General features: G+C 46.3%; 1 protein-coding gene across 2 annotated transcripts in view; it reads right to left on the bottom strand.

Moving 5' to 3' along the window:
- The window catches only part of AFF4 (ALF transcription elongation factor 4), a 46,200-nt gene that overhangs the window by 19,290 nt on the left and 1,161 nt on the right, over positions 1 to 25,749 (bottom strand). For both annotated transcript variants that reach the window (XM_068698001.1, XM_068698002.1), the window contains exons 2-8: positions 12,093 to 12,219; positions 10,732 to 11,523; positions 9,340 to 9,384; positions 8,283 to 8,369; positions 3,071 to 3,107; positions 1,487 to 1,535; positions 143 to 163 (exon numbers count right to left, since the gene is read on the bottom strand). In XM_068698001.1, coding sequence (XP_068554102.1) covers positions 143 to 163; positions 1,487 to 1,535; positions 3,071 to 3,107; positions 8,283 to 8,369; positions 9,340 to 9,384; positions 10,732 to 11,523; positions 12,093 to 12,215 — 1,154 coding nt within the window. In that variant the 5' untranslated portion in view covers positions 12,216 to 12,219. The remainder of the gene's footprint in view (positions 1 to 142; positions 164 to 1,486; positions 1,536 to 3,070; positions 3,108 to 8,282; positions 8,370 to 9,339; positions 9,385 to 10,731; positions 11,524 to 12,092; positions 12,220 to 25,749) is intronic.

Below are 25,749 nucleotides of genomic sequence, written 5' to 3'. Positions count from 1 at the left end.
ACCCTATTATTTAAGCTAGTTATAATTACACACACCTATTTCACAATACTGAAAATAAATGAACACATTGAAAACATATAGTGGGGTATATTGCCTTTGTGCTTATTTAAAAAAAATGGATTACAAAAATAAGACATCTTACTCTGTCTGGTTCGATTCACATCTGGAAAAAGAAGATGAGAAAGGATTAAAAGTCTGGTATATCTGAATTTCACAGTATAGTTGTTCTACCAATAACCTGAAATGACACGCCAACCTCTAGATCTAGTTCCCAATGCTTTCCACTACTATCCTTTTCCAAAAGATACATTTATGTCATTTTCTGAGGTTTTTGAACAGAGTACAATCACTTTGTTTCAAAGTCTACTGCAACAGTAAACATCTTCTAATCCTTCTTCCTATGCACCCCAGTTCAACTAATGCACAATGCTACATCTTGTCCTTAGATGTTCTTGCATTTTGTTTTGGAAATAGCACAGTCCTTTCATGGAGAATTCCACTACCAAAACAAAAGCAAAGTCAAACAGCGAACTCCTATTTCTCCTACTTGTTGAAATGGCTGCATATAAGCATCTTCTTAAACCTCATGTTTTCAGGAAATTGACTGCAAGTCTAAAATAAATAAATAAATCGGCCTTCAATTATCTTCTATTTCCTTCCCACAGGTCATTTGCTTTTTAATCTTGTTAAGACTGTAATGTGTACACGGACAAGCAGAAGAACTAGCCTTCATTTTGTAATTGCATCGCAGCAAGCATTAACTCAGAATACCAGATTTTCAGAATCTATCATCACTTTTATGAAACATACAGTCGGGTGGTAAAACTTTATTTTTATGGTCATGTTTGTTTGGAAATGATCTTTAAGCAGCAGATAATCAATTTTCAGGTTTGAGAAGGGTGGTGGAGTACAGTCATCTAGAATCTTCCAGTTACTTTTTATTTTTTCTTTCAGTTGTATGACTGAGGAAGCATAACGTTGGGTCTGTGTACCTAACTGACAAAAATGTTTATTGGTCACTTAAAAGACTGAGTAGCATGAATTTCACTAGATCCCAAACCCAATTTTCTATCTCCTCCAATAACAAAACAGTTCCTCATCCTGGCTGGCTGTGCAACTGCTGCAAGCTGCTCCTAGCTGACAGCTCTGCAGTGCACACGTTTGGTATGTCCTGTCCCATCCTGCCCATTCTTACACGCTTCCAGTTCCTACGTCCAACCCCTGCACACCTATCCTGATAGCTGACGAAAGCAGGGGCAAGGAAGGCAGGCACGGTGTGTTTGTTACCCATACCGATACACCGTATTTGCTCTACTGGCCCTGCAAAGGGCTTACAGGAAACGATCCCTGTTTTCTGCCAGCCTAGGACAAGTATGCTAAAGAGTCTGTGCAAGAACCGACACAGTCACGTAACAAAACAGCTATTTTCCCCAATCTCTTAAAATTCGACAGTTATTTGAGAAATGTTTTCTCAACAGCTACTTACGATTTGGATTGATGACCATTGGATGTTTTTGATGAAGGATTATATCGTTCTAGAAGAAAAAAGTGCATAGTTTTAAACTCAGACAGGAAAATAGTCACTCCGAGATTGCCAGAAGTAAACAGTCTTGGATAAACAAACCCAGAACGGCTGAGCGAACGGCAGAGAGGAAGAACCAGCAGACACCAGGTACGGTCTCCCAGAGACCAACAGAGTGAGCGGATGCAGAGACAAAACACCAAGTAAAACAACTAATTTAACCGAGAAAATCTTGAAAGTTATTTAAATCATCATTGTTGAAACTGATACGTGCCTAATTTGGTTTTGATGGTGTGAAAAAATGTTTTGCTTCTGTCAAGGTTAACGTATTGCCTTCCACATGCTGGGTACAGGATACAGGTCAACCTGTCAGGTTCCTGACTTTTCAGCATCCCTACACAGCTTTTTAGTGGATAAGCAACCTTCAAACCCAAAAAGAAAACTCACTCAAACCAATTCTTACAGTCAAAATACATACTGATATAATCTGCTTTTCAGCTTGGGGTTTTATTCTTCCCCTTAATTCTGGTATATTGCTAAGCATACTACAACAGGAACAAGAATGTTATAAGTTTCCCAGAAAACTCAAACAGGAGTTGAAAACCAGATCTATGTTTTTATTTATCCAGCCTCTCCATTCACATACAGAGAGATCAGTTGCTCCCGGAACGCACGTCTATTTGTTAGCATCAGGGAATTACGTTTTGTTTCCTTAATTCCCCACTGTATTAGGTGTTTAGATTAAGCTGCTTGTGAATACCTAAGAATAACCCATTATGCTTTTACTACTTAATCTGTTTAATCACTTCAACAGGGAGTGGAAAGACTTCTGGAAGACAACAGCACAAATCTAATTCAATTTTTCTAGGTTTGTTACCTGGTTAAATTACTTGTTTCAGTAATATTCAAATTAAAGATATAATTCAAGAGGAATAAAAGCTGCTTTTGTCTAAAAACAGACATATATTTTGGAACACGAATTCAAGATTATTAAGTATATTGCTGTAAGAATTCTTGATTGTTTTTTTTTTCCTTCTGATTTTATATCCACAAAGTAAAAATGAACATGGCAAAGGAGAAATGCAATGTGCTTTTTCAAACTAATAGATTGCATAAGTTCATGTTTTAGTAGAAATACTAAAACATGAACTTATGCAATCTATTAGTTTCTATTACATCTAGAGGTTTTATCTGAGGGTGTTCTGTTTTTAGTACTCAGCTATTTTCATTCAGATCAACCAAAAAGACACCTTTTCAAGAATTAAAAAATATGACAAATTAAAGATACTTTTTTTTTTCCCCTAGCAGATACAACAGAGTTGCAAGGCTGTTACTGGCTTTCTAGTTCTCAACAAGAAACTAGGAAGAAAATCAAATGTTATTTCGTAAGTCAACATTTGAGAAAGTACAGAAAATCTTAACCTAGACTCCATGCTATGACCAGTCTGGAAAAGTCTCTTTAAAAAGTCTGACATCTTAGGAGGATACTAAAAATACTGAATCACAACAAAAACATTACACGTATTAAAGGAAGTTTAATATACTTACTCTGTTCTCCAGTGCCAAAACTGGACTGTTGGGACTCCTAAGGGAATAAAAAGATCATAGGAGTTTTTTCAAAGGGAATTTTAACATACCAAAAACCATGCCATCATCCAGCTATTCTTTGACTTTAAAGGATGGCATCTTTAAAAAAAACAAAACAAAACCACTCCTCCACCAAAAAACACACACAACAACAACATAGCAAAGAGTGATTCTTTATCTGGGCCCAAACTCCTTTCACCAACCGTAGTGGAACAGCAAGCACATGGAAAGAGCACTTCATGTTCCTCATCTGGAGCTCGGCCATCCCTACGTGCCAGGTTTTAAGGGCCTTGTGCTGTACCTCTTGGTATCTGAAACTCAATCTCTGTGTAACTTCCAGAAATCCTATCTGTTTGTTTAGCATGAAGATGAGCAGTTTGGTATGTTTTTATTTTTCTTATACAGCGGGGAAAGCCTTGCTGTTAGCTTTACATATTTTCACTCAAATTCTTCTCTTTTTCAGACACATACAGCATCTTGGCGGACAAGCCATGAGCATACTAATACTCAGTGAACAATTAATGAGTATACTAAAGCTCATAGTAATGAAAAAATCCCAGCTACAGAAGAGCACATGAGACAATGAAATTTGAAATCCGAAGAGCCCTGCACAAACGCTGCGTCCAACTCCTCGTCTCAGAACGCTCTGCACGAGTTCCTGGGGAAACGCAGGCAGGCACAGCTGACAAACAGATCATTTCCCTTCCTCGCCCCCACCCCCGGCCCGATAAACAGCCAAATCCGCATGTAATCAGGCAATTCACTTCTACCAAAGCCAATGAACAGCGATATTACCTGCCTTGAGACGTAACAGACTTGTTACCTACAAGTCTAGCCTTGAAAGATGCAGCCCTGCAGATTTTAGCACTGGTGTGATCTTTGCTATTCCCATTCCAGAAAACCACTTCTGTCTCCCAAAAGTACATTATCAAACTTTTCAAACACTAACATATTGTTTCAATAAACAAATATGCAGAGTACCGAGTTACCGAAAAATGTCTAAACCAGTTCGCCATTTCAAACCAGGACCCTCCTGACCTCATTTTAAAACGAGGACAAACGCTGACTTTAAGCATGAAAGGTGAAAAAATGGAGTTAACCCATGAAGTCACACGCACACATTTTACAACACTGAATTGAAGGGGTTGTAGCTATTAACCAGTCTTCCCTAACAGCCAGCTCACTGGTGTGCTGAGTGGCTGTATGTGTGATTTCCAAACGTAACAAAAGCTTTATGCAACAAGGCGTGCTTAGATTAACTCTAACTTCCTTCAACTTTATTTCAAAAGTGGAAGCAGTTGAAATAATGTCTTGGACAAGTTTTTTGTCAGTGGTCTAGAAGAACAGATTCATCACTTCTCTCAAAACCACACCTTCCTAGGAGACTTCATTTTCACGTGGTGTTCCAAACGCCTCTAATGAAAGAAACTGAATGAAAGAAAGGGATAATATAGATAAAATTTAACTATACCCAAAGTGAAAAGAGAAGACAAAGCTGGAAAAAAGTGTTGTGACTTCAACAGAAAGCAAAGCTCTACCTCCTTCAAAACAAAAACAGATTTTTATCTTTGACACAAGTTCAAGGAGTGCAAGCGTGATTCCCCAATTTCCTTTTGCCTACCGTTAACTTAGACAGGACTGATAAAACTCAAGTCAAAAAAGAAGTAAAGACCATATCGTAATCAAAATACCACATCTACAGATACAGAGCATCTGTGCTGGGGTGAGCACAAGATGAGGAACTGGCACCCATTCTCACCAGTATACGTAGCATGAATTCTGCAGAAACCCCTAACTGCTCGCGTCAGTCAACTTCCTATTTCTAAGGCACAGTGCAATATTTCAGTTAAGTGCACTTTAACGAGGAGTTATGCTTAAACACACAACTTTTTCCAAACACCTCACCACCTATTTTGTCTTTGAATACATTATTTCTTTAAGAAACTCAGAAATTAATAAATAAATAAGAATATACACTTTCTACCATGAGGTTACCTATGGCACTATCTTCTAAAGGTCTACTTCAAAAAGGAATTAAAAATATCTTAAAGGAAGGAAACCTCTTTCACAGAATACCACTGAGGTTAGGCAGTGACGACACTTAACAGGAAATAAAATTGCTGCTTGTAGTTTGCCACAAGAACTGCAGTGAGAAAAACCACCTGGTAGCTGCTGGGAACAGCAGTGGGTACCGAATCGGGCTGTGAGCAGCCGGTGGGGAATGTCTGAAAACTCAGGTTTTCATTTTTATTTCTCAGAAGAAAGTTTCTGTTTGAGAAAGGATCGACACACCTGCCCGCTGGCCATTATGGTCACTTCAGCACGGGGCAGGCGCTGAACAAGGCTGGAGACAGAACCCACCTCTCCAGGGATGTCTCCAGGTCACCGCACGGGCACGCAGGCACAAAACCTGGCAAGGATGCTTGCTTTGAGACGAAAAGCTCCCACCCTCTAACAAACAGCTGGACTTTTGAATATATTTTACATGCTTTGGAGATTTTGACTGTGAGCCCATGGCTTTAAAAAACAAACAAACAAAAAAACCCTTACATAGGATAAAATTATAGAGTGTTAGGTCACCAGATAACGTTTTTACCAAGAGTCAGGAATCAGTTTCTTTTCATAGTATCCATAAAACTTTCCCTGACCTATTTTCATGAAGTTTTATCTTCTGATTCAAAGACTTTCTGATATTAGGTATACTTATAATAATGCAGACAGGCCCCAGTCAGTGGTTTGAGTCCCTGCAACCTACTCACTATCCTCACACAGGAGAAGCGATCTTATCCCAACAGCCTCACAAATAAAACCAACCCATCCACTAAAAGCAGCCCTATTTTATGTGCGCAGGCAAAACATGCCAGGCTTCTGCACACAAAAGGAACGCTGTGAAATACTGCAGCATATCACTTGTAAATAAATAGAGTATTAAAGAGAACGAGCTTTTCTAGAGCAGCACTGCTTGATTAAAGTAAATCACTGCTTTGTTTTGTTTTCTGAGTTCTGCTCTGGGTCCAGGCAGCACAAGCCTACGGCTCACTGGCTTGCTGGAATTCTGCGAAGATCCTGCTGCCAAGAATGACAGAGGGGAGAAGGCAGAGGAAATTACAGACTTTGGATATGGAGAGAGAATTTGACAAAGTTCCATGGTTAAGATGTGCAGCCACAAAATAAAAAAGCTGGCAAAAAGTCGAAAGAGTCAGAGCAGCCATAAATGGAATTTTTTTTTTGCAAACTGGGTGAAGAAACACAGTCCAGGTTGATAGATTCAAAAGAAGAAGAAAACACCAAACACACAACCACCCTTTTTTGTTCAAGCATCAACAAGGCTGTGCAACCTTACATAGTTTCTCTGGATGTGGCAAAGGCCTACAGATCTCTGCACAGCTTCTTTCTCCCCACACTGAGTCAAAGAGATGCACGGAGACAAAAACATGACAGGACAGGGTGATGACAACAGGACTGTCTGTAGCTCCAAGACATCTAGCCAGTAGGAGAAACACAACTGTTTAACCTTTCATCAGTCTGTGGGAGTTTGTGGATGTGCACTTGCAGAGGCTGGAACTTTTGACCAAGAAATAATCATGAGCTATAGCTAGAGCCTTTTGGAAAACTGTACTCATTCAGTGCTCATCTGGGTAAATCACCTAGATTAAACCTTGTGCCCACACTGAGGAAACTATTACAGGTGCTCACAAGAAAGCATTTTCTTATGACCAACTAGTCAAAAAGAGAACACACTTCTTTTCCAACTATATTGTTATAAAGAGTAATCCAATGTGCTTGTTTCATGTATTAAAGCTCCTTTACTTGGATTTTCAAACACATGCAAACTCCAAAACATCTTCATGTTAAGAAAAACAGGGCTAGGAAGTTGATGTCCAAGCATTCGTGGAACAAGACAATCTGTTTAGACAGATTTCATTTAGAAATCTCAGGGAAAAAATCTTAAAACACATTTCACTGAACTGTTTTGGGGAGTAATTTGGATCAAGCAGGAAACTGATAGCAGCAACTGGTCCTCTAGCACGGCAGCCTGGTCAGAAAAGGTGTAGTCTTCATGATTATTAAGGTAACTTTTAAAAGATGACCAGCATAATTTCTGCAATCCAAAATTATGCCAAACTAGGGACAGAGTACCTCAACCTGTTTCAGACGTATGTTGAGCCTTGAGAAACATTGTATTCTTACCTTAAACCTTTTTCTGCTAATCAATAGGTACAAAGTCCTAAACGAGTCAGCTATCATAAGCTGAACTGTACTTGTTGAAGTTGCTCCCCAAACTATCTACCCTGCCTACCTACAGCTTCCAAGACACTTCAGATTACAGAGCTGCAGTTCAAGGCAAACAATCACTTCTGCCAGTTTGCCTTAAAGCACTGCAGCTGGGAGTGCGAGAGCCAGCCCGAGGGGAAAGGAGCAAACAGCCAAGAGTGAAAAGGTAGGAGAATGCAAGCTCCTTCCTCAGAGGTGTCAGCTCAAGCAGGTCTCTTGGCAACATGCCCTATGCTGTCAGCAGCAGCAAAAAGCAACTGATTTCTCTTTCCAATTAATAATTTAAATGCTTCAGTAGTTATTAAGTACATGGGAAGCTAATAAGGCATATTTCTGGGCAAGTAATCTCAAAACTTCTTGAGCAAAAGGTCTCATTTAAAAACTTTTTTTCCTTTGTAATTGGAAATGTAAGATCTAACAGAACTACAACTGGACTTCAAAATTATGAGGAAAAATCAGTTTATGCAGAAAAGTACATTTGAATTTCTTAGCATTTACCAGTCAGTCTCCACTGCTTGCTAGATGAGGTAAAACAATGCTTGCTTCTGCACAAAGTGCTGCAAAGTATTTCCCTAACAGGGAAAAGGCTCAGTGGCATTTTAAAGCTTCAGGAGTACCCTGAAGAAGGTTTGAATTTATGAAAAAGAATTTAATATAAAAATGAAAGCTTATACATATGTTCGCAGACATTGAAGAGTGCTTTATGCATGTAAACCAGAGGATAAACAATGACATTTTTCATAAGAGCGACAATGTTATTGTGAAGCAAGATAAAGAGTTGCACAGCACTGAAACAAACACAGAAGAATACAGAATTGAATTTAAAAGAGTTCCAAAATGCTAATTTAATAGGAGCTACTTTTTTAAACTGCATTCGGTATTTGACTACAGCACTGACCTTTGTTGGAAAAGGAAATTTTGACGGTTCAGTTTTGCACGGAGTATGAATAGCAGTCAGTGGAGGAGGCCAAGAATGGGACATCTCCTGTACCAAAACAAAAAAGACAAGCTATTAACAAAACAAAAGCAGAGCAAAGATTTCAAGTTAAAATCCTGGTTCAAATGGTAAACCTCTCAATTTTCAGTTCATTGTTCACACTTCAATGAGCTGTATATTCAAATCTTAGTTTCCCAAATGTGTAACGAAGATTTTGCACATAAACCTAAATCTTAAATTGCTACCCATGAAAATGAATAGACATGCCAACAAAACAAGCAGAAAGGAACAAATCAATAAAACTGGTTGGCCTGAACATAAACTGAAGTAGAAGCCAGCGTCTGATCACTTCAGCCTGTGAAGAGCACATGTAAGATAAAGGGGTAGAAAGAAAAATCCTGGGAAGGGAAATCTATAAAATTTGAGGAAAAAGAGGTGAAAATCAATACCTGAAGCTGGAAAGAAAGCATCTTGTATTCATTCAGAGCATCTCCAAGGACCATGGAGTACTGAAGGTCAGAGGAAATATGCTATGGAAATGCTCATGGGGCAATGATACCTTTGTGACAGCAGACATATGAACAGGAGGCCACGTGAGGGGTAAAAAGGCTTGAGAAAATAATGCAGGTAGAGGAGAAGGGAAGGGTCTGCTGTCGGGTAGCTACAAATAATTATACTCTAAAAAGGTATTGGAAGGTAATGACTGTATTTAGGTGGAAGAAAGGGCTAAATTCTGGTTAGATTAGCGGGGATGGGGCTAGAAGGAAAGGAATGCCATGAGGCTATCCAGGAGATGATGTGTGCACCCTGCAGTGCACAGTGCCCAGCTCACACACAGCTCTGCCTCCAGTTTTCCCCAGTCTACCCGCTTCAGAGGATTATTTGAAGAGCCCTCCTGTAACAACTTGCAGTCAAGCCAATTTAAAAGAAACTAATCAACTGGAGAGTAGTTTCCACCTCCTTAGAAATGTTTTGTATCTTCAACAAATAACTTATGAAAAAAAAGCAGAGAACTTACTTTTAGAATTTCATCCACACAGCTCACATCGCCAGATGCTGATGCCTACAAATCAAAACTCAAGATTAACATCTCCTAAAGCAGATTTTCTTTAAAAGATCCCAGGAATTTGAAGCAGTTAAAAAGAAACTTCAATCCTTATCACAATTCATACAGAGTCTATATAGATACAAACAGACCTCGTTAATTCTTTTCAACAATATTAATTTTAATATCAGATAGCTTCAAATTTTTATGGGATGAGTCACATCCAGTTATGAAAAGCAAATACACCAGATCTATAAAACTGCCACAATAATCTCTTACTTTTCACTTGACAGTTAAAAGTGATCTTAGGCAGTCAGGGATATTAAAAACTTCTGGAAAGAGGGGAAAAAAGAATCATGGCTTTCAATCTTTCCCTGGAAGAAGCCACTGCATAATATCTGAACTCAAATGCACGACAATGAATACACAGTAATGACAAACTGCTTTACAAAGTAAAACAGAGCACAGCATGAAACTAGAAACAGCAATAATTATGAAACTATGAATCTACTGCATTTGGGATGCTACAAAAAGGAAGAAAGCAGAATGACAACACATTTCACTGCATTAACACCAGCGTGTCAAGTCTTTCAGAAGGTGGAAATAATTTTTCGACTTTCCTTATCTGTTTCCTGAATCTTAATTTGCTATTTATTGAAATCCCAGGAACAAACGTTTTTTTTCTCGCTACTGGCACTTAAACAGTTCATATGAAATGCACGGCCATTTTGTTATTAAGAAAGGCCCTCTCCTTGCAAGTGAGCTGTAGTCAAGGTCTGTGCCTTACCAATTCCAGGATTATTAAACTATTAAAAGTTGTTAGTCCAATAGTATTCTGTATTCAGCATACCTGATCAAAGTTCTGAACCTTTTTCACTTTGGTGTGCTTTGGGGTTAGCTGATGTTCCCTAGGTGAAGGTATAATAATCACATCTAGAAATTACTACTGGCTTCAAAAGAAAACCTGATATGCTCAGATAGCATCACCTGGCTAAGGCAACACGGCTCCCAGCAAAGACAATGTATGGATACAGGTTTGTCAAGAGACTTGTGAATATCCTACTATTTTACTGACTTTTGACTTCAGAAGTACTCCAGGAAAATTAGCCTGTCTGGGTTAGTTAAGCCTTTCTCAGACTGTCTCATAGGCTCTGTTTAATGAAAATCACAGTATCCACATGGAAGAATTTCATGTTTCCCATTTAAAATACAGGTTTTCACCAGGAGAGATGTTTTATTTAACAAAAAAACAGCATTTACTATAAACTGCATCTTGGTTATGTAGATTGGGATTTTAAAGGAGCTGGAAAATCCCAGCCCAAAGGAACTATCATTTAAGAACCCAGTAAATAGGTAGGAACTTACATCGAGTGGTTGAGAAGGTATTTTCAGCTTGGTTAGATGTGCTTTGCTGCTGGGCTTCAGCTCATTCACACTGCTGCTGTGAGTCTGGCTACTGTAGTGTTCAGAAGATAACTTTGGTTCCATGGATTCCTGCCCATCCATCGGCCTTACATAGGCAGTGGGTTTCTGTAACATTGAATTGGACTTGGACATTAGTGAGGGTGGAAAAGACTGATTAGAGTGTTGTCCACTTGAAAATGAGGGTACGCGGGAGGGAGAGTCCCAGTTGGCATCTGGATCCCGGGGAGATTTTGACCGTTGATGTTCTTTGCTGTGATGATCGTTTCCATGAGATCTCGAATGGCTGGAGCTCAACGAAGAAACAGCAGGTGGTTTTCCAGGGCTGGAAGAACGGGATTTGGAGTGTTCTGATCCATGCTGGCTTTTTTTGCGGCTGCTGCTGCTACTGTATGAGTCACGGTCATGCCTCTGGCCACTACTGCTAGTGTTATTGCCACTGCCGCGCTGACTGCTGTGCCCGCTCTGTAAACCCGAGGACCGTTTCTGAGATTGCGAGGAAGTGCTAGGTGCTGGTCCTACAGGAGTCCATTTGCTACTCTGATGTGAACTAGTATTATGTCTCTGGTCACCAAAGAAACTTTGGTTTGATTTCTCATCTGTTGCTGATGGTACGGTTGGTTTGGGAATTCCAACGAGCTTCTGTTGCGATCGATCTCCTAGAAGATCCTCCATTTCGTCATAATTACCGAGCATGCTCTGAATGCGACTAGACAACTTGTCTTCTTTGCTGGTCTGTGAAAATCATTAGAGAAAATGCAAAATTCAGTGTTAAAAGTCACAACTTCGCTTTCAGTGAGTTGACTTGACAACTAGTGCAGCTGATCTGCATTTCAAGGCTAAGATCGTGGCAAGCACCCCGATCTTTTTGCCAAGGTTTCCTAGTCCCAGGTTTGCTTTTCAAGCAGTAATTTAACCCCCTAGAGCATACAGAAAAGATGTGCTTCGGCAGCACTGAATCATTTTTGTATTTGAAAACTAGAAGGCTTTTGTTCTCAATTTCAAAATCTTTGATCTTTCATTTTATTTTATTTTTTAGAAAACAATGACAAAGTCCCTACTGGCATAGAAGGTAAGGAAAAGGAACAAAATACTCTGCAATACTTCACACTTATTTCTACAGCTTACAAAAAAAATCCAAATGAACTTTGTTATTTTTACTGATGCCCAATCAATATTTATCTTCTAAAAAAAAACAAAGCTGCTGTTAAAATCTAGACAGCCAATAGAGGTTTTAGTCCTCTAATAATAATTGCACAGAACTGCCACAAAAAAATGAGTTTGTGAAAATGGCATAAACTCACAACTTTGTATGGTTCCGCAAAGAGAGGGGAGTTAGGCGGAAAGGCTTCTTCACCCTGTTGAATTTCTTGATTTCGCCTTTCCCTTTCTTTCATACGCAGCACATTCCGGTCTTCACGGTTCATGTTGCTACAAAAAAAAACAACATAATTTCCTGATCACAGAAGGAAATGAGGAAGGAGGGAGGCAGGCGCAGTGAGCCCCGGTACCCGTTCTGCCAAACGAGAGAGCTGAGTTAGGAACCCGCTGCTGGCTGCAGCTCCTCACAACTGAAGAGATGTTTTTGTCCAGTTCAAAGAACCTTGCATTTAGAGCAGCTGTAACCCACAATTCACAGCTACCTTCTGTGCCCAACTGGGAGAGTTTATGCAGGAAAAATAAAATTAAAATTAAAATAAGCACAAAGTCCTCAGGCAAATAACTGTTTCTAACTATTGCACCTGTTTGAAGCTGTTTCAGCCCACCCCGTCCATCTCCCAGTCATTCCTACAATTCCCTTTCTCCTCAACATCCCCCAAGTGTTCTGCAATTCCCTTCTCTCCCCCCACCCCCGTTCAGTGCCTGAATCAGGCTGTGGTTTGCTTTCAGCTCTGCCCCGAAGCACCTTTCTGGGCATTCCCCGACATCCTCTGACCTCCAGCTTTGATGCTGTTTCCAGGCCTGCCTTCCTCCCTCCCTCCTAAAAGACCTTTCTAGCCAAAGCAGTCATTTCCGTGAAGTTCTGTCAGTGCTGCACTTCTGCCCTCGGCCACACGATCTGTGCCTACTGCAAAAATGCAGACTAGAAAGCTGGCAAGCTCCCCTCCTGCCCATCCTCCTTGGAGGTTTGCTCTTGCTGTTTGAGTTAACAGCAGTACGCCAAGTTGCAGCAACACAACGAGAAAATACTGTCAGCTTTGCGCTTGATAAAGCATCGGGACCCACAGGAATCAACAAAATCAGACCACCGGAGGTCTCACTGGTTTTGTGAGCGTAATTCTTTATGCTGAGAGCTATAAAAGCACCCTACTGGTGTGCCAAAAGCACGGCTGGTGCTTCCAGAGAAGAAATGCCTATTCTTCCACATACATAAGCTGCAGTCTAAAATGAAGAAGTCATCTACTTTGAAAGTCATTGTTTCATGTTTCTAGACAGCTTCCTATTAAAAATAACAACCAAGTTTGCTACAGCGCTGATTTGAAAGCTGTGTAAAAGCAGCTAGCCCACTCTAGGAAGCCTTCTACCTATCACTTGGTTGTCTGTTTGACATTATTCTTTTCACCTTAACATTTTAGCCTTTCATTGCAATTTCTTACTCATTTGGCTTCATTCTGCCCGCTGCTCTGCTGCAATAAAACCTACAGGGACGCCGCAGCCAGGACCCCCAGCCTGAGCTCACACACTCAGTGCTTTTCCAGGTGCTGGATTTGTTGCATTTCCCTGAAATATTTGCGTTGTAAACAAGGTAAAAGCATGAGCATAATGCAGCTCAGTGCTGATACCAAGCCTGTGGATGTGATGGTTTTTAACAGAGATGTGAAAATTACTTTTTCCCCCATTATGCTAAACTCAGCCCAACTCCTGGAGGTGGGAGCACACCGCAGGCCTCGGGGCTCTGCCACCAGCAAACTGCCTCAGCACTTGCCCATGCACAGCAAAACGCAAATTCCTTCTGAAGGATGGAGGGCTAGGAAGCTTGTTCTTTTTCAGATTTCCTATACGTGCAGGATTTAAACAGAAACAAATACCGGATTGAACTATACTGTTCAGTTGAGGCCGATTTTCAATTTCACACTTACATTTTACAAACAGGGGGGTAAATTTTAACATAAAGCTCTTCACTGGCTTTCAGAGAGCTGAGCACCCTCCCAGAGCTGTAGGGACGTACCACAGCTCGTTGGGCTGGGGAAGTCGAGCTCTGGCACGTGGCACAACGCTGCCGCACAGAAGGGACCCGAAGGCAGCCGTCCCTCGGAGCAAAGCAGGCAGGCTGGCTCTGTGAGCCAGGTCAATGCAAAATCAGGGTTTGGAAATATCAAAGCAGCTCAGGGCACTTCTTACCACTCCTCCCTAGCCCTCTGCAGTACGTAGCAAGTGGCAAACGTCCCCACAGGCACTCACTGTGGCCGTACAGGGAGCGCGTTGGGGTTTTCTTTTTGTTTTGCTGGGGAAGGAAGGGAGTGGAATTGATCATTTGGATCGCGTTCAAACGAGACTTCTTTATCTACTCTTCTGCATCTCTGCGGGGATATTTTAAGCACCACCAGCGTGTACTACGCTATTAAGATCACAGGGGCATTAAACATGCAAATAAATGAAGCCGGTGCTGGTTGGCGCGGTGGGCTCTGAGCTCGGCGTGTCCGACAGCTTCCCAGCCACACGCCCCCCGTGCACAGCACCGAGCACGAGACAAGGAATGCCTGCTCAACCCGGACTGCTAGCAGCAAAGGCACTTGCAGGAGGAACTTTTCAGATGCTTGCGTCTTGTCCAGCTTTAGGGCCCCCGGAGAACCCCTCGGAGGAGCTGAGCCAGGCCAAGGGAGACAGAGCTACCAGCACAGCCAGGCCCTAAGACACCTGAACTTCCACATCTGGGGGAAGAAAAGTTCACAAATTAAAAATAAAAAAGCAAACGGGCCCAAAGCACAGCACAGCGCTCCCATTTCCAGGGGGCCTAATGCCAGGAGGGTTGGGTTGGTACTGGTGTGTGCTCGGCCAGGCTGTACCCACACAGTGCCTTGGTAGGGCAGCTCCCCGCACAGCTCACTGCATCCGAATTTTGGGCCTCCCTTCTCCAGCTTGACTTGAAGAGTTAAAGGGAAGAAGGAAATGCAGGCAGGAAAATCAGAGTCCCAATTCCTTGGTGTGCGTTCCTCGAGCACCGCTAACCACCCACCTAAAGGGATGGAGCACACCCGTGAGGCACTCAGACCACCCCTACAAGGAACAGGATTTATTGTGCCTTGTTCCAACCCCTTACTGAATCCCACCTGGTACTTCTGCTCGGCCTCAGTCCAAAAAGGGCTCAGCTCTGGCTCCAGACACCCGTAACCTTGGACTTTCCTACAGGGAGGTGTGAGCACAGCACTGCTCCTGCCCTGCGGGGCTCCCTGCCTGCAGCCCTCCCCCTAGGGCACCGCCACCCAGCCTCGGAGGGGCCTCGTGGGCCACGTTCCCAGTTTAAAACACAACAAACACACCCACACGTTACCACACAGTGCTTCCAAAGAAAAGGGCGTCTCAGCCAGCTGTGGGAACAGGAGTGGGATGTGCGGCCCCCTCCTCTCACCCTGCCTGAACCATGTCTGGTGCCAACAGCAGCATCGCTCCTTCCCATGGGCATCCGACAAGTGAGGACCTCCACCGGGGAGCCCCCCACGTGCAGCACGTCAGGACGTACCCCAGAGCCCCAAATTTTCAGCCAGGCCTCAGTGGATCCTCAGAGTGTGTTCGCAGCACCCTGACTCCTCCGAGACAGCCTCATCTACCTCAAGGGCTTCTTTCTGCCTGAATTGCTTTCAGAAGCAGGAGAGATCCCACAGGTGGCTCAGGCAGCACGGGCTAGCTGGCTGTGAGGGAACACCAGCGTTGTGTCACAGCATTTGGCCGTGAATGATAAAGGGGCTGTGGGGGGAACGCAGCAGGCAGGCCCCAGCAGCCGGGCAGGGCACACCCGGCTCACACCCCGCGCTGGAAATGCTGCCCCTAGGAAGCAGCATATAAGGAACGAGGTGTTTGCACACACACACACAGTCCCCAAGTGCTACTCTGACAGTTTAATCCAAATGCACTCACAGAAGAGTTGGTAAAGAAGTCACAAACAAAACCAAGGCAAGCCACCAAACCCTGCCCCACAGCAGCGAAACGAAGCACACCAAGGCACAAAGCAGCAATGTGCTCTGGTGTGGCCACTAACAACTGAACGCTTCCCAAATAAAAGTGATTTAGAGCTTTCTGTTTTATGGTAAAGAAAAAGAAAAGTGCAGAAAAACTGAAACATTGCTTACAGAACCAATAGAGCTTTGCACAAAATTGTCCAAACTCCAGGTAAGTTTAAGGATAATCACGGTGCTGCAAATACAGCAGCAGTAACCAGGCATCCAGGTTGGCTTCGTGACACTAAAATAAGCAACAAAGCCAAAAAGGAGTTTACAGAGAATTTAAATAATAGCCATGTGTCAATAAATAAATAAAATAAAAAGCTTTCAGAAGAGCGCAGCGTCCCACTCTCCTCCTCGCCTCTGACCCCATAGCTGGAGCTCCCTGGCAGCAGTGGAGCTGTGCCTCAGGAGGACATTTGGTTTGGGATGGCTCCGGCTGCAGGCGTTACCTGCTCCCCGAGAGGAGAGGGTGGCTCTGCCAGAAGTGCTCGGCAGTTCTAACTCGGTATCAGTCAGCCCGAGGCGAGGCACGCTCACACTGCAGCAGCGCTGATGTGCTGAGCACGAGAAAGGGTGAGCCATCACCTCACCTGGGTGTTTTGGGGAAAGCCAAGGGTTTGGGTTGGTTGTTTCTTGAAAATACAACCCTGTTTCTAGCAGATATCCCTTCTTCCAAGGTTTCATTAGGATGTCTCTTCTGTTGGTCATCTGGTAGTTACAATTGTACTGAGAGTATAAAACTAATACAAAACCCAGATTTCCCCAGAAATTCCGTCCTGTCCTTCATGTCAAGCATTCCCTCTGCACGCTCCCCAGCGAGCTGCTAACGCACGGCTGGAGAACACCACCTCTGTACGCACCGTAAGGGAGGCAGAGCTTTTAAAAAACAAACAAAAAAAGTTGCCCTAGGCGAGGTTAATGTTTGATGAGAGCCACCAGAGGGAAGAGCTCAGTGTTTGCCACAGGGCCCTTCCCCTTCCCGGCCAGCCCTGTGACTGCAGAACCCCCCCAAAGTGCCAGCTCTTTAATTTCATCTGCTGGATTCCTCCCTTGAGCCCCTGGCCTTGCAGTGGGGCTGACGAGGCTCTGCACGCTCACGTAGACCCATTTTATCAGAGGAGCTGAGTGAGAGCTGGGCACAGCGTTCACCACACCAAGACCCAGTACACAGACACAAAGCTTCTGTTTTAATTAAGGTAAATGCAGCTCCCAGCACCTGAATTTTACAACCCGACTTAAGGAGGACACTTGGAACTTCTGCAGCTGCATTTCAGCTGGTCTAAAAACAAGTTTTAAGTCCTTTTCCTAAACATACTGCTAAAATAGCTTTAAACTGATTCTGACCAAGAAGAATGTGCAAGACTAGCTCGCTGTTATTTACTCAAGGGTTAACAGACCCCACACCACCCGCTCTTTAAACCATCACAGTTACTTTGTGCAACAGCATTACAGGGTAGTGAAAGCGCCCAGACCCCCTCACCTCTCCTTCCCTGGATTAACCTTACCCAGTCCTCGGTTTTATTTTGTGTCACTACCAAGGGCAAGCTCTAAAAATAAAGCAATGATTGCAGCTCGCTCTTGGTTCTGCAAGGAACCGCGCCGCACAGCCAGGCTCTTGTGCAAGGCTGGCAGCTCAAGAGCTGTTGGAAGAAATCCTCCCTCTGTCCTCTGGAGAGAAACGAAAGAAAAACACAGACCTGAAGCTATCAGTTTTGTTTTTCTTTTCGCTAACCACTTAGGGGCAGGAAGACATCAGCTGCCCGGCCCTCTGAAACAAAGTTCCCGGCTTCCTTTTTCTTCCCAGCCAGGGGAGCGCTCCCAGGCCTGCAGCACCGGTCCCTTTGTGCTGTCCCTACAGAGGGAAACCCAGGCAATGCAGCAGCGTGCCCTGCTCTCCCCGGGGATGGGAACAGCAGAGAAAGGGCCTCAAGCAGAAAAAGCAGAGCCACAACACAACCGGGAGCATGAAGGCACCGACCCCGCGGAGGAATGGCCCAGCCAGGGGGACCCTACTGACCCCAGAGGGAAGGGGGATGCTCAGGACTGCGATACAAGGCTGGGATCCACCAAAATCGTCACTTTCTGACCCACGCTGCAGGGTGAGGTGCTGGAGCAGCGTGGAGCTTCCCCGTGTGCTCCTTCCTGCCCGCACAGGCTCCACGAAGCACACCGCGATGCTGCTCCCAGCAGCCACTTTCATCGGGCAGACTCGCTACCCGAATTCCTGTGCCTGCATGTTCTCCTGCTCCAGCTTTGAAGCCGAGACAATTGGCGTTTAAATTTTATTAAGCAATCGTTCTTCAGACAGCCGGCGTTAATCTGCCTATTATAGTTCTGACTTCCTCACGTTAATTTACTGTCTTCAAGGCCTCATTACGCAGGAGCGTTACGAACTCTGCAGCGTTAGGCCTCAGAAAGGACTGGCTCTGCAGAAACCCCGTGACAAATACACCCCGTCCAGGCCCTGAAACAATACCCAGTGTTCTCACGAAGCCCCACCTGAAGGACAAAAGGGAAAGCTCACGTTTGCCTGAAGGTTCCCATCCTCAGCTGCAGACCAAGCAGGAGAGAAGTTTATCAGACGGTGCCCAGGTTTAACGGCCGCTTCCTCCAGCCCTGCTGAAAGCTCATCTGGCTGCTTCCTCACTGCACTTTTATCTCCAGCCTCTCATCGCAGCCAAGGCCCAAGCCCCGTGCTGCACACCAGACTGAAACACACATCAGGTTCTCAGACCATGAATTCAGGTGCTGAATAAACCAGGGGGGTGCTCTGTAACTGCCGCAGCAGCCGGGCACACGGCCGTACACCCACCAACACCTCTGCTCCTGCCCTCGCTGCTTCGAGCATGGCACCAGGGGCAGGCAGGAGGCACCGGGGCTGCAGCACGGCCCTGCCAGCCCCCGAGCTGTGCGGGGTCAAAACAAACCCTGGAGTTATTTGGGAATGTGGACGAGTCTGAATGCTCCCCAGACTCCAGAGCAGCTATAACAGCATGAGAGAGTGGGAATAAGCAACTTCTTTAATAAAAATAAAGAGGAAAGAGCATGACTGCCCGTGTTTCTCACCCCTGGTGCCACGCAACTTCCCCTCGTCAGACCCAACGCCCTGTAGAAACGTGGGCAGAGCCCCTCGAGGCGTGCTGTGGGGCTACAAGGCACAACCAGGTGAATTCCCGAGAGCACAACCGAACATGGCACAGAGAAGCACCAAAAGTCACCTGAGCCGAGGTGTCAGCACGCACCGGGACAGCCCAGCTGGGTGCCAACGGCCGCCGCCAGCCGTTAGGGAGCTCCAGGGCCGCTTTGTGCTTCCCAAGATGAGGGGAGAGCTTGCTGGCTGAACTTTGGTAAAACCCACCGGAGAACAGCTGGGATTTACAGCCAAAGAACAAAAAAATGGAAGCAAACACGAAGGGGCCAGAGCTACCTGGAGAAATAAGCCGAAATTCATCGAGAAGCCGCAGATCGGTGCGCGGTGCTGCCCAAGCAGCCCTGCTCAGCACAGACGGAAAGTTGTAACCCTGTGGCCAGCCCACAGGCGAGCAGAGCAGCACGTGTGATTTCACAGCAGGGAGACCAGATGGATCTTGCTGCTAGAAAAAGAAGTTAAACTTTTTCTAGTACAAAATAAAGGGAAGACACAAGCAGCCTTGCAACACTCACGCCAAAATTCAGTTGAATTTCAAAACCCTCACTGCAACAGCCCGTGCGGGGCCTTCCGCTGCGTCCACTCGTTACGGAGCTTCCACAGGATGATGCTCCAGCTGACAGACAGACAGACGGACAGGCAGACAGACAGACAAGCTTCCAGGTGCTGCAGGAACACAGCAGGACGGCCGCTGCCCCTTTCGGAAGCGCCCAAGGATGCGGCGGACAAAGCAGCTCCCCTGAGCAGCTCCGTCCTGCGCGGGTGCCTGGCCCACAAGGCAGACCTGTCATTGTGCCTGGGAATTATCCCAATTCCATTTCCCACTCCAAAGCAGTATGGTACACACTAAGAGCAATTTTTAACATGTGAGTTATTTACTTACACACCACGGTTTTTGAACTATTTGTTGTGTAACACGTTAAATGCGCCACGCGCTGTGTCCATGCTTGGCGAGAGCTCACCCCCTTACGCCAGCCACAAAGCTCAAGTTTTGTAGTTCTCTTGACAAGAAACCGAAATTAAAACGTTCTAATTTCACCCACCTTTAGCTTTTCAGTCAGTGAAAGCACTCTAACATCCTTCCACATAACCAAGGCCATGCAAGTGCCTGGAGCCAGCCGGGGGTGCCGAGGGCACCGTGAGAGCACCCTGCAATGTCCACTCGGTGCAGGTCGTGCCCCATGCGGCCATGAGAGATGCAACTGACTTCTTAAACCACAAAACCGATCAGAGGAAATCAGAGAAAAACAAAGCCAGAAAGTCCTCTTTTAGGAGCTTACAAGCAACGAACAAATTGAAGCTGAAGCCTCCTTGCTCAAGCCCCTCCTGGTACACGGTTTCTGCTACTCACTGGCTCGGGATGCGTCCCAGCACAAACTCCTCGCTTCTCTTTTCCCCTCATTAAATATAATTGGAGCAGATCTTTCAGCAGAGGTAATCATTGCTCCAGGAAAACCTTTTCACTGCAGCCTTCTGCAGGCTCACAGCTTTCCCCGGGCCAGAGGAGGGTTTCGGTGCAAAGCCAACACCTCCCTGCTCAGCACAGCGGGGCCAGCCCCTGGCACAGCAGCCACAGCTCCACGCGAAGGTCCCGCTGTAAATCTCAAAAAAAAGCAACCAAGAGAAAAAAAGGTACCACCGCCGGGCCTCCCCCCACCCACACATACACCGAGAACTGGCTCCACACAAACAGAACCATCAGAAGCCTTTCCCCACACGGGACCACCCAGCGCACCAAAAAAAAAGATGTAAGACAGCAAAAACCTTACCCGCCGTATCTCATCCTGTCCGATCTTCATGCTCGGAGGCCCCGAGGTCAGGAGAATAAAGCTGGCTTTGTAAAATCAAAGCTTTCTCAAGCAGAGCAGCTTCCACCGAGCTGCTATTTTTATTTACGCCGAAACACGTCCCGCTGGCTGCCGGGCACTGCCAGGCGCTCCTCCTGCAGGGCCCCCAGCCCCGCTCCGTGTGCGACACCCTGAGAGCCCCGTGGTAACCAACACGGGCACCATTTCTCACAGCTGGACTTTGATCACGCAATTTTTAAATTATCGTTAAATAAGAAAGTGATTACACTAAAGAAATAGAGGCCTGGTAAATGAGATAATCAGTTGGGTTTGTTGTTTTTTTTCTCAGAAAACGATGGTTTACACTCCTCTGCCCACGAACACGTGCAGCGTTACACAGAAACCGCTCTGAGGTGGCTTTTTTGGGTTGGATTCTGCCCTCCCCTGTAGCAAAATACTGTTAGCTGCTCCTAGCCAAACTATCCCAAGCGAAGCACAGGCTCTTATCTCCTCATCCCACTTGCTTTAATGATTTGTGCACATCAAAGCCCGATCAGAGCCATTTAAGCACTTCCAGCACTGAAAGCTCTTTAACGTCCCTGGAAATTAAATTAAAGACAGAAACAAACCCAGAGGTGTGTGTGACCGTACCCAGGTGCTCCCTGGGTTTTATCAGCTGTTGAGCTTTACAGGAAGCTCAGGATGGGTGGCGAGGAGCGGGGAAGCAGCTTCAGTGTTCTGGAGCAGATTTGGGTTAAAATGTCGAAGATTGGTGTGCACCTGCTGCACCTCGCTGGGACGGCAGGAGCAGAGTCAGCGCTCAGTACCAAAGTGGGCAGGTTTGAGAGCCAAAGCCAGCATGAGAAGCACCTCACAGGGAGCAATTTAACTCTCACCGGGGTGAAAGTTTAGAATCTGAGCTCTAGAACCCGAGCAGAATTTTACAGACCACAGAATTTTAGAATCTGAGCAAGTTTCAACAATTCCTCCTGCCTGAAGGGTGCTTTTTACCTGGTCGCTGGGTAGAAACACCGCGTTCCCAGCGCTTGCTTCTAAAAATTAAACACATTGCCATGCTGTGCTGAAACCTGGACAGCCTCATCTGAGGAGCAAAGCGAGCACTGGGAGATGTGGCTGAGAGGAAGAGGAGCAGCACAGCACCGCGGGTCACCCAGCATGTCCCTGGTGCGTCCCAAGGGTCCTGAAGAGGGGAAAGCCCCCAGGGGGGTCCCGGGGAAGGCAGGGCAGCAGGAGCAGGGGACCAGCAGTGGGTGCTGGGGTGAGGAGGGAGGGCAGGGGCTGCCGCAGGAGCAGGCTGCAAAGGGGAAGGAGCACGCAGGGCTTGCTGTGACAGGGTGCCAGAAGGGCTCACCCATCACAAGGCTGGCCACCACCACTCACACACCAAACAACACCCGACGATGTACGGACAGATTGCAGCGAGATACCGAGCGTTTACGGCTGCTGCCAGGAGCCTACACAGCTGCACCAAGACCTGGGTGCCTGCTCCTTTCAGCGCCATATAGAGTAAAAGCTTTGAAAGCGCAAAGCCTGTGATCTGCTTCGGTGTAATGCACAGCCTCTGACATTTCCCAGCCCCGAGAGCTTCAGGGGGGCACCCACAGCTCAGAGCTGCCTCCCAGCCCTCCGCTGAAAGGCCAAACCCAACAGCAGAGGGAAGTTTCAAGCCCAGTCCAAAGGACACCCATTTGAAAGCCACTTTTGGGAACTGCAGACACTGGGGGAAACATCGGCCCTTTATGGGAAAAGAAACACAGCACTAACATTTAAAAGCAGCGCTGTTCTAGCTGGTTGTCTAAGTCTGGCCTTTCTGCCCCCCATCATCGCAGTGGAAATAGCAAGAGATTGCTCTCAGGTTGCAGAGAACTGCCAGCAGTGAGGGGTGGGGAAGGAAACTGTCCTGAGCAACGTGATGTTAGTAAAATTGACTCTTAACTAAACTTTTAATTATCAATCATGGACAAGCACCGCATTCAAGTTATCAGGAACCATCTAATAGCAGTAACTGTAAATGAAAACTGAACTTCAACGAACAGCTGGCAACAAACGGGGCTCAGGAGCTGCCCAGGAGGTGCTGCTGGGGCTGGGGACGGTGCCTCAGCAGAGCCCTCAGCAGAGCCGTGCGGGCAAACTGTTCCTAATGAGCTGTCAACAGAAGAAAATGAGTTCAGGACTTCAGGGCAAGAACTTCCCTTATTCAGTGTCTGTACAGCACCCGGCACAATGAGGTGGTTTTTTTCTCCTGCTGGTACCTGGTGCTACTGCCAGTTCATAAACCGGGTTTTACGTTCATCAGCAGGAACAATTAACGACTCGAGTGAGAACAAGAGCCACGACAACTTGAAGAACCACAAGGCGCTTGGGAAGAGAACAGAGCTCACTGCGTTAGGGAAAAGGGAGATCTGGAACACAAAGCTGGAGAAAGAAACTTGGAAAGCAGCAAAGATCTGAGAGCCTGGGGAGATGGCAGACAGCAAGCGAGGCACGAGCGCGTGAGGCAAGCGGCGTTACAGCCAGAGGGGAGGCTGGGATTCCGGGCTGCACGTACGGGGCTGGCACAAAACCAGGGAAGGAAGCCCCACGCCGCAGCTAAGTGCTCTGCCAGGCACCTCCACGGGCACAGCCTCAGATTCCCTTCTCGGAGAGCAGCAGCACAACTGCCAGACGTGGCTACATCCAGGTATACGTGACAGAGCTGGAGAGAACACAAATCCAGGTTACCACAGGAGAAAACTACAAAGTGTAAGCACAGGACTCCTCTACCAACGCAGGCTGACTAAGCTCAAGAGACAAGCTTTATGGCAGGAAGGAGCACGAGCCCGTGCAGCTGTATTTCCTGAGCAGCAGAAGCCCTAACATCTCAAGGCAAAAGTCATCTTGTCAATCTGCAGCAGCTGCAGAAAGGATCTGTCCCGCAAGAGGAGAGTCACTGCGAGATAAGTCCTTTCCTCTTTCCTTTAGCAATCCCACCTACCCACTCATTACTTTCTCATTTGAACAGAGCTAGCGGTATTTTGCCTACCCCTAGCAGTGCTCTACTAAAATGTGGTTTCTTAAAGCTTCCTGACCCACTTCCAAACGCTCCCTCTCACGCTGCGGCCTCTCCAGCTCCCCACAGCGTGGAGCTTCCCTGCTGTAGCGAGGACGACACCACCGTCAGCTCCTCCGTGGCACAAACTCCACGAGAGACACTGAAAACAAACGACACGGGGGGACAGACGGCCTCGGGTTCATTTCTCCACTCCTGCTGAAGGGAACTGTGACACTACAGCAACACCAGCAAAAAAGAGTGCCTGTAGAACAAACCACAGGTGAGTAACGATCTGAAATTATGTGGCTGGCAACAATTACTGCAGCAGGGAAGGAACCTCACAGCCACTGAAATCCCGACTCCGTTCCTACCTCCTCAGACAGGGAGGCCCCACGCAGGGCTCTGCCCCCACCAACTTTCTCCCCGCTCTACAACACGGCTCTGCCGACAAAGGCGGCCTCCTTCAGGTTCCAGTTCTCTGCCCACGTCTCCCAAAACCTGCCCGTGGAAGCTGCTCACTTCGTGCCTCAGCTCTCAGCAGCCAGCCTCAGGGATCACCCGCTGCTGTTCCTGCCCTCAACACCGCCGCCTCCCATCATCTGGAGCAAAGATTAACAGGAGCAACGATTCAAAAAACCTCTCCAAACAAGAGGAGGAGCAGGAAGCACAAGAGCAGAGGCACCTGACGCAGCTGTGAGCAGTTCTGGCAACTCTCGTGACACAGACAGCGAGGGGGAGGAGGGGGCCGAGTCCCCGTGTGCCTGCAGCCCCGTCCCGCAGCCGGGGCGGCCAGCGTGGAAAACAAAGTGCAGCCCAACATCCTTGCCAGCAGCTGGGAGCCAGGGGAGAAAGGAGGAACTAAGGCACGCCTGCCAACTTACTATCTGCTGCCTGCGAGGTCAGGACAGATTTCTGCTGCAAGTATTTATTTACAAAGGCCGAACAATGCAAACTGAGCCGCGTTTGCAGATAAAAAAAAAAAATACGTGGCATCCTTTCATTAAATAGTTGGGAAATAACCACGCACAAACACATTCCAGCTCACAGAAACGGCAACCTGGAAACCCAAGGAACGTTTCACTGAAGTTTTATCAAGTTGTGATCATTATAGCTAGAAGAATGCAAAACACACCTCTTCTCTGGGGGGTTGCTGCGTGGCTTCCTGCACAAAACTGGTTAAAAAACCCACCCGAGGCGTTCAGTCTCCCTCTCACAACATTTGAGAGGGAGGAGAAATGCCAGAAATGAGAACTGGGAAGATGTTTAAAGAAAATATTAGGGACCTTAACCCACTCTTGAAACGAGAGCTGAAATCCACCATGTTCCTTGATGACCGAGAGCACTGCTCAGCACAGAACTCACCCTCGCAGAAAGCTACACAAGCACTGCACAGCACAGAAATGACCCCGATATGGTAAGAGAGCCAAGGTACTAACAGTGCCCAATGGCCAAATTTTCTCTCCTGGTATTGATGAGCGAGAACTCCCTGATTCTCACCACGAGCCGTTGTACAACTCACGTCTAACGCCCTGCACGGCCCCTCCAGGACCAGGGCCGTTCGTACCAAGCCCTGCTGGGCCAGAAGGCAGAGCAGCGTGCGGAGGGCTTAATGATGTTTCTCTCATTAGAGCAGATACGAAATGCCACTCCTTCGAATCACTTGACTAGACCCTATTTCACAACAACGCCCCGGGCTGCCAGGCGCCCCGCTTCAGAGCAGCACTGGGGAGTTTTCAAGAAGTGCAAGCAGCCAGCAACGCTCTCGTGAGAAGGCCAGCACTGGAAGAGCTGGCAGCAAGGTGAGAACCCCAG

The sequence above is a fragment of the Anas acuta genome, chromosome 14, assembly GCF_963932015.1.
Source record: "Anas acuta chromosome 14, bAnaAcu1.1, whole genome shotgun sequence".
Classification (NCBI taxonomy): domain Eukaryota; kingdom Metazoa; phylum Chordata; class Aves; order Anseriformes; family Anatidae; genus Anas; species Anas acuta.
Note: the sequence above shows the minus strand (reverse complement) of the source record. Positions and strands in the feature narration are given on the sequence as shown.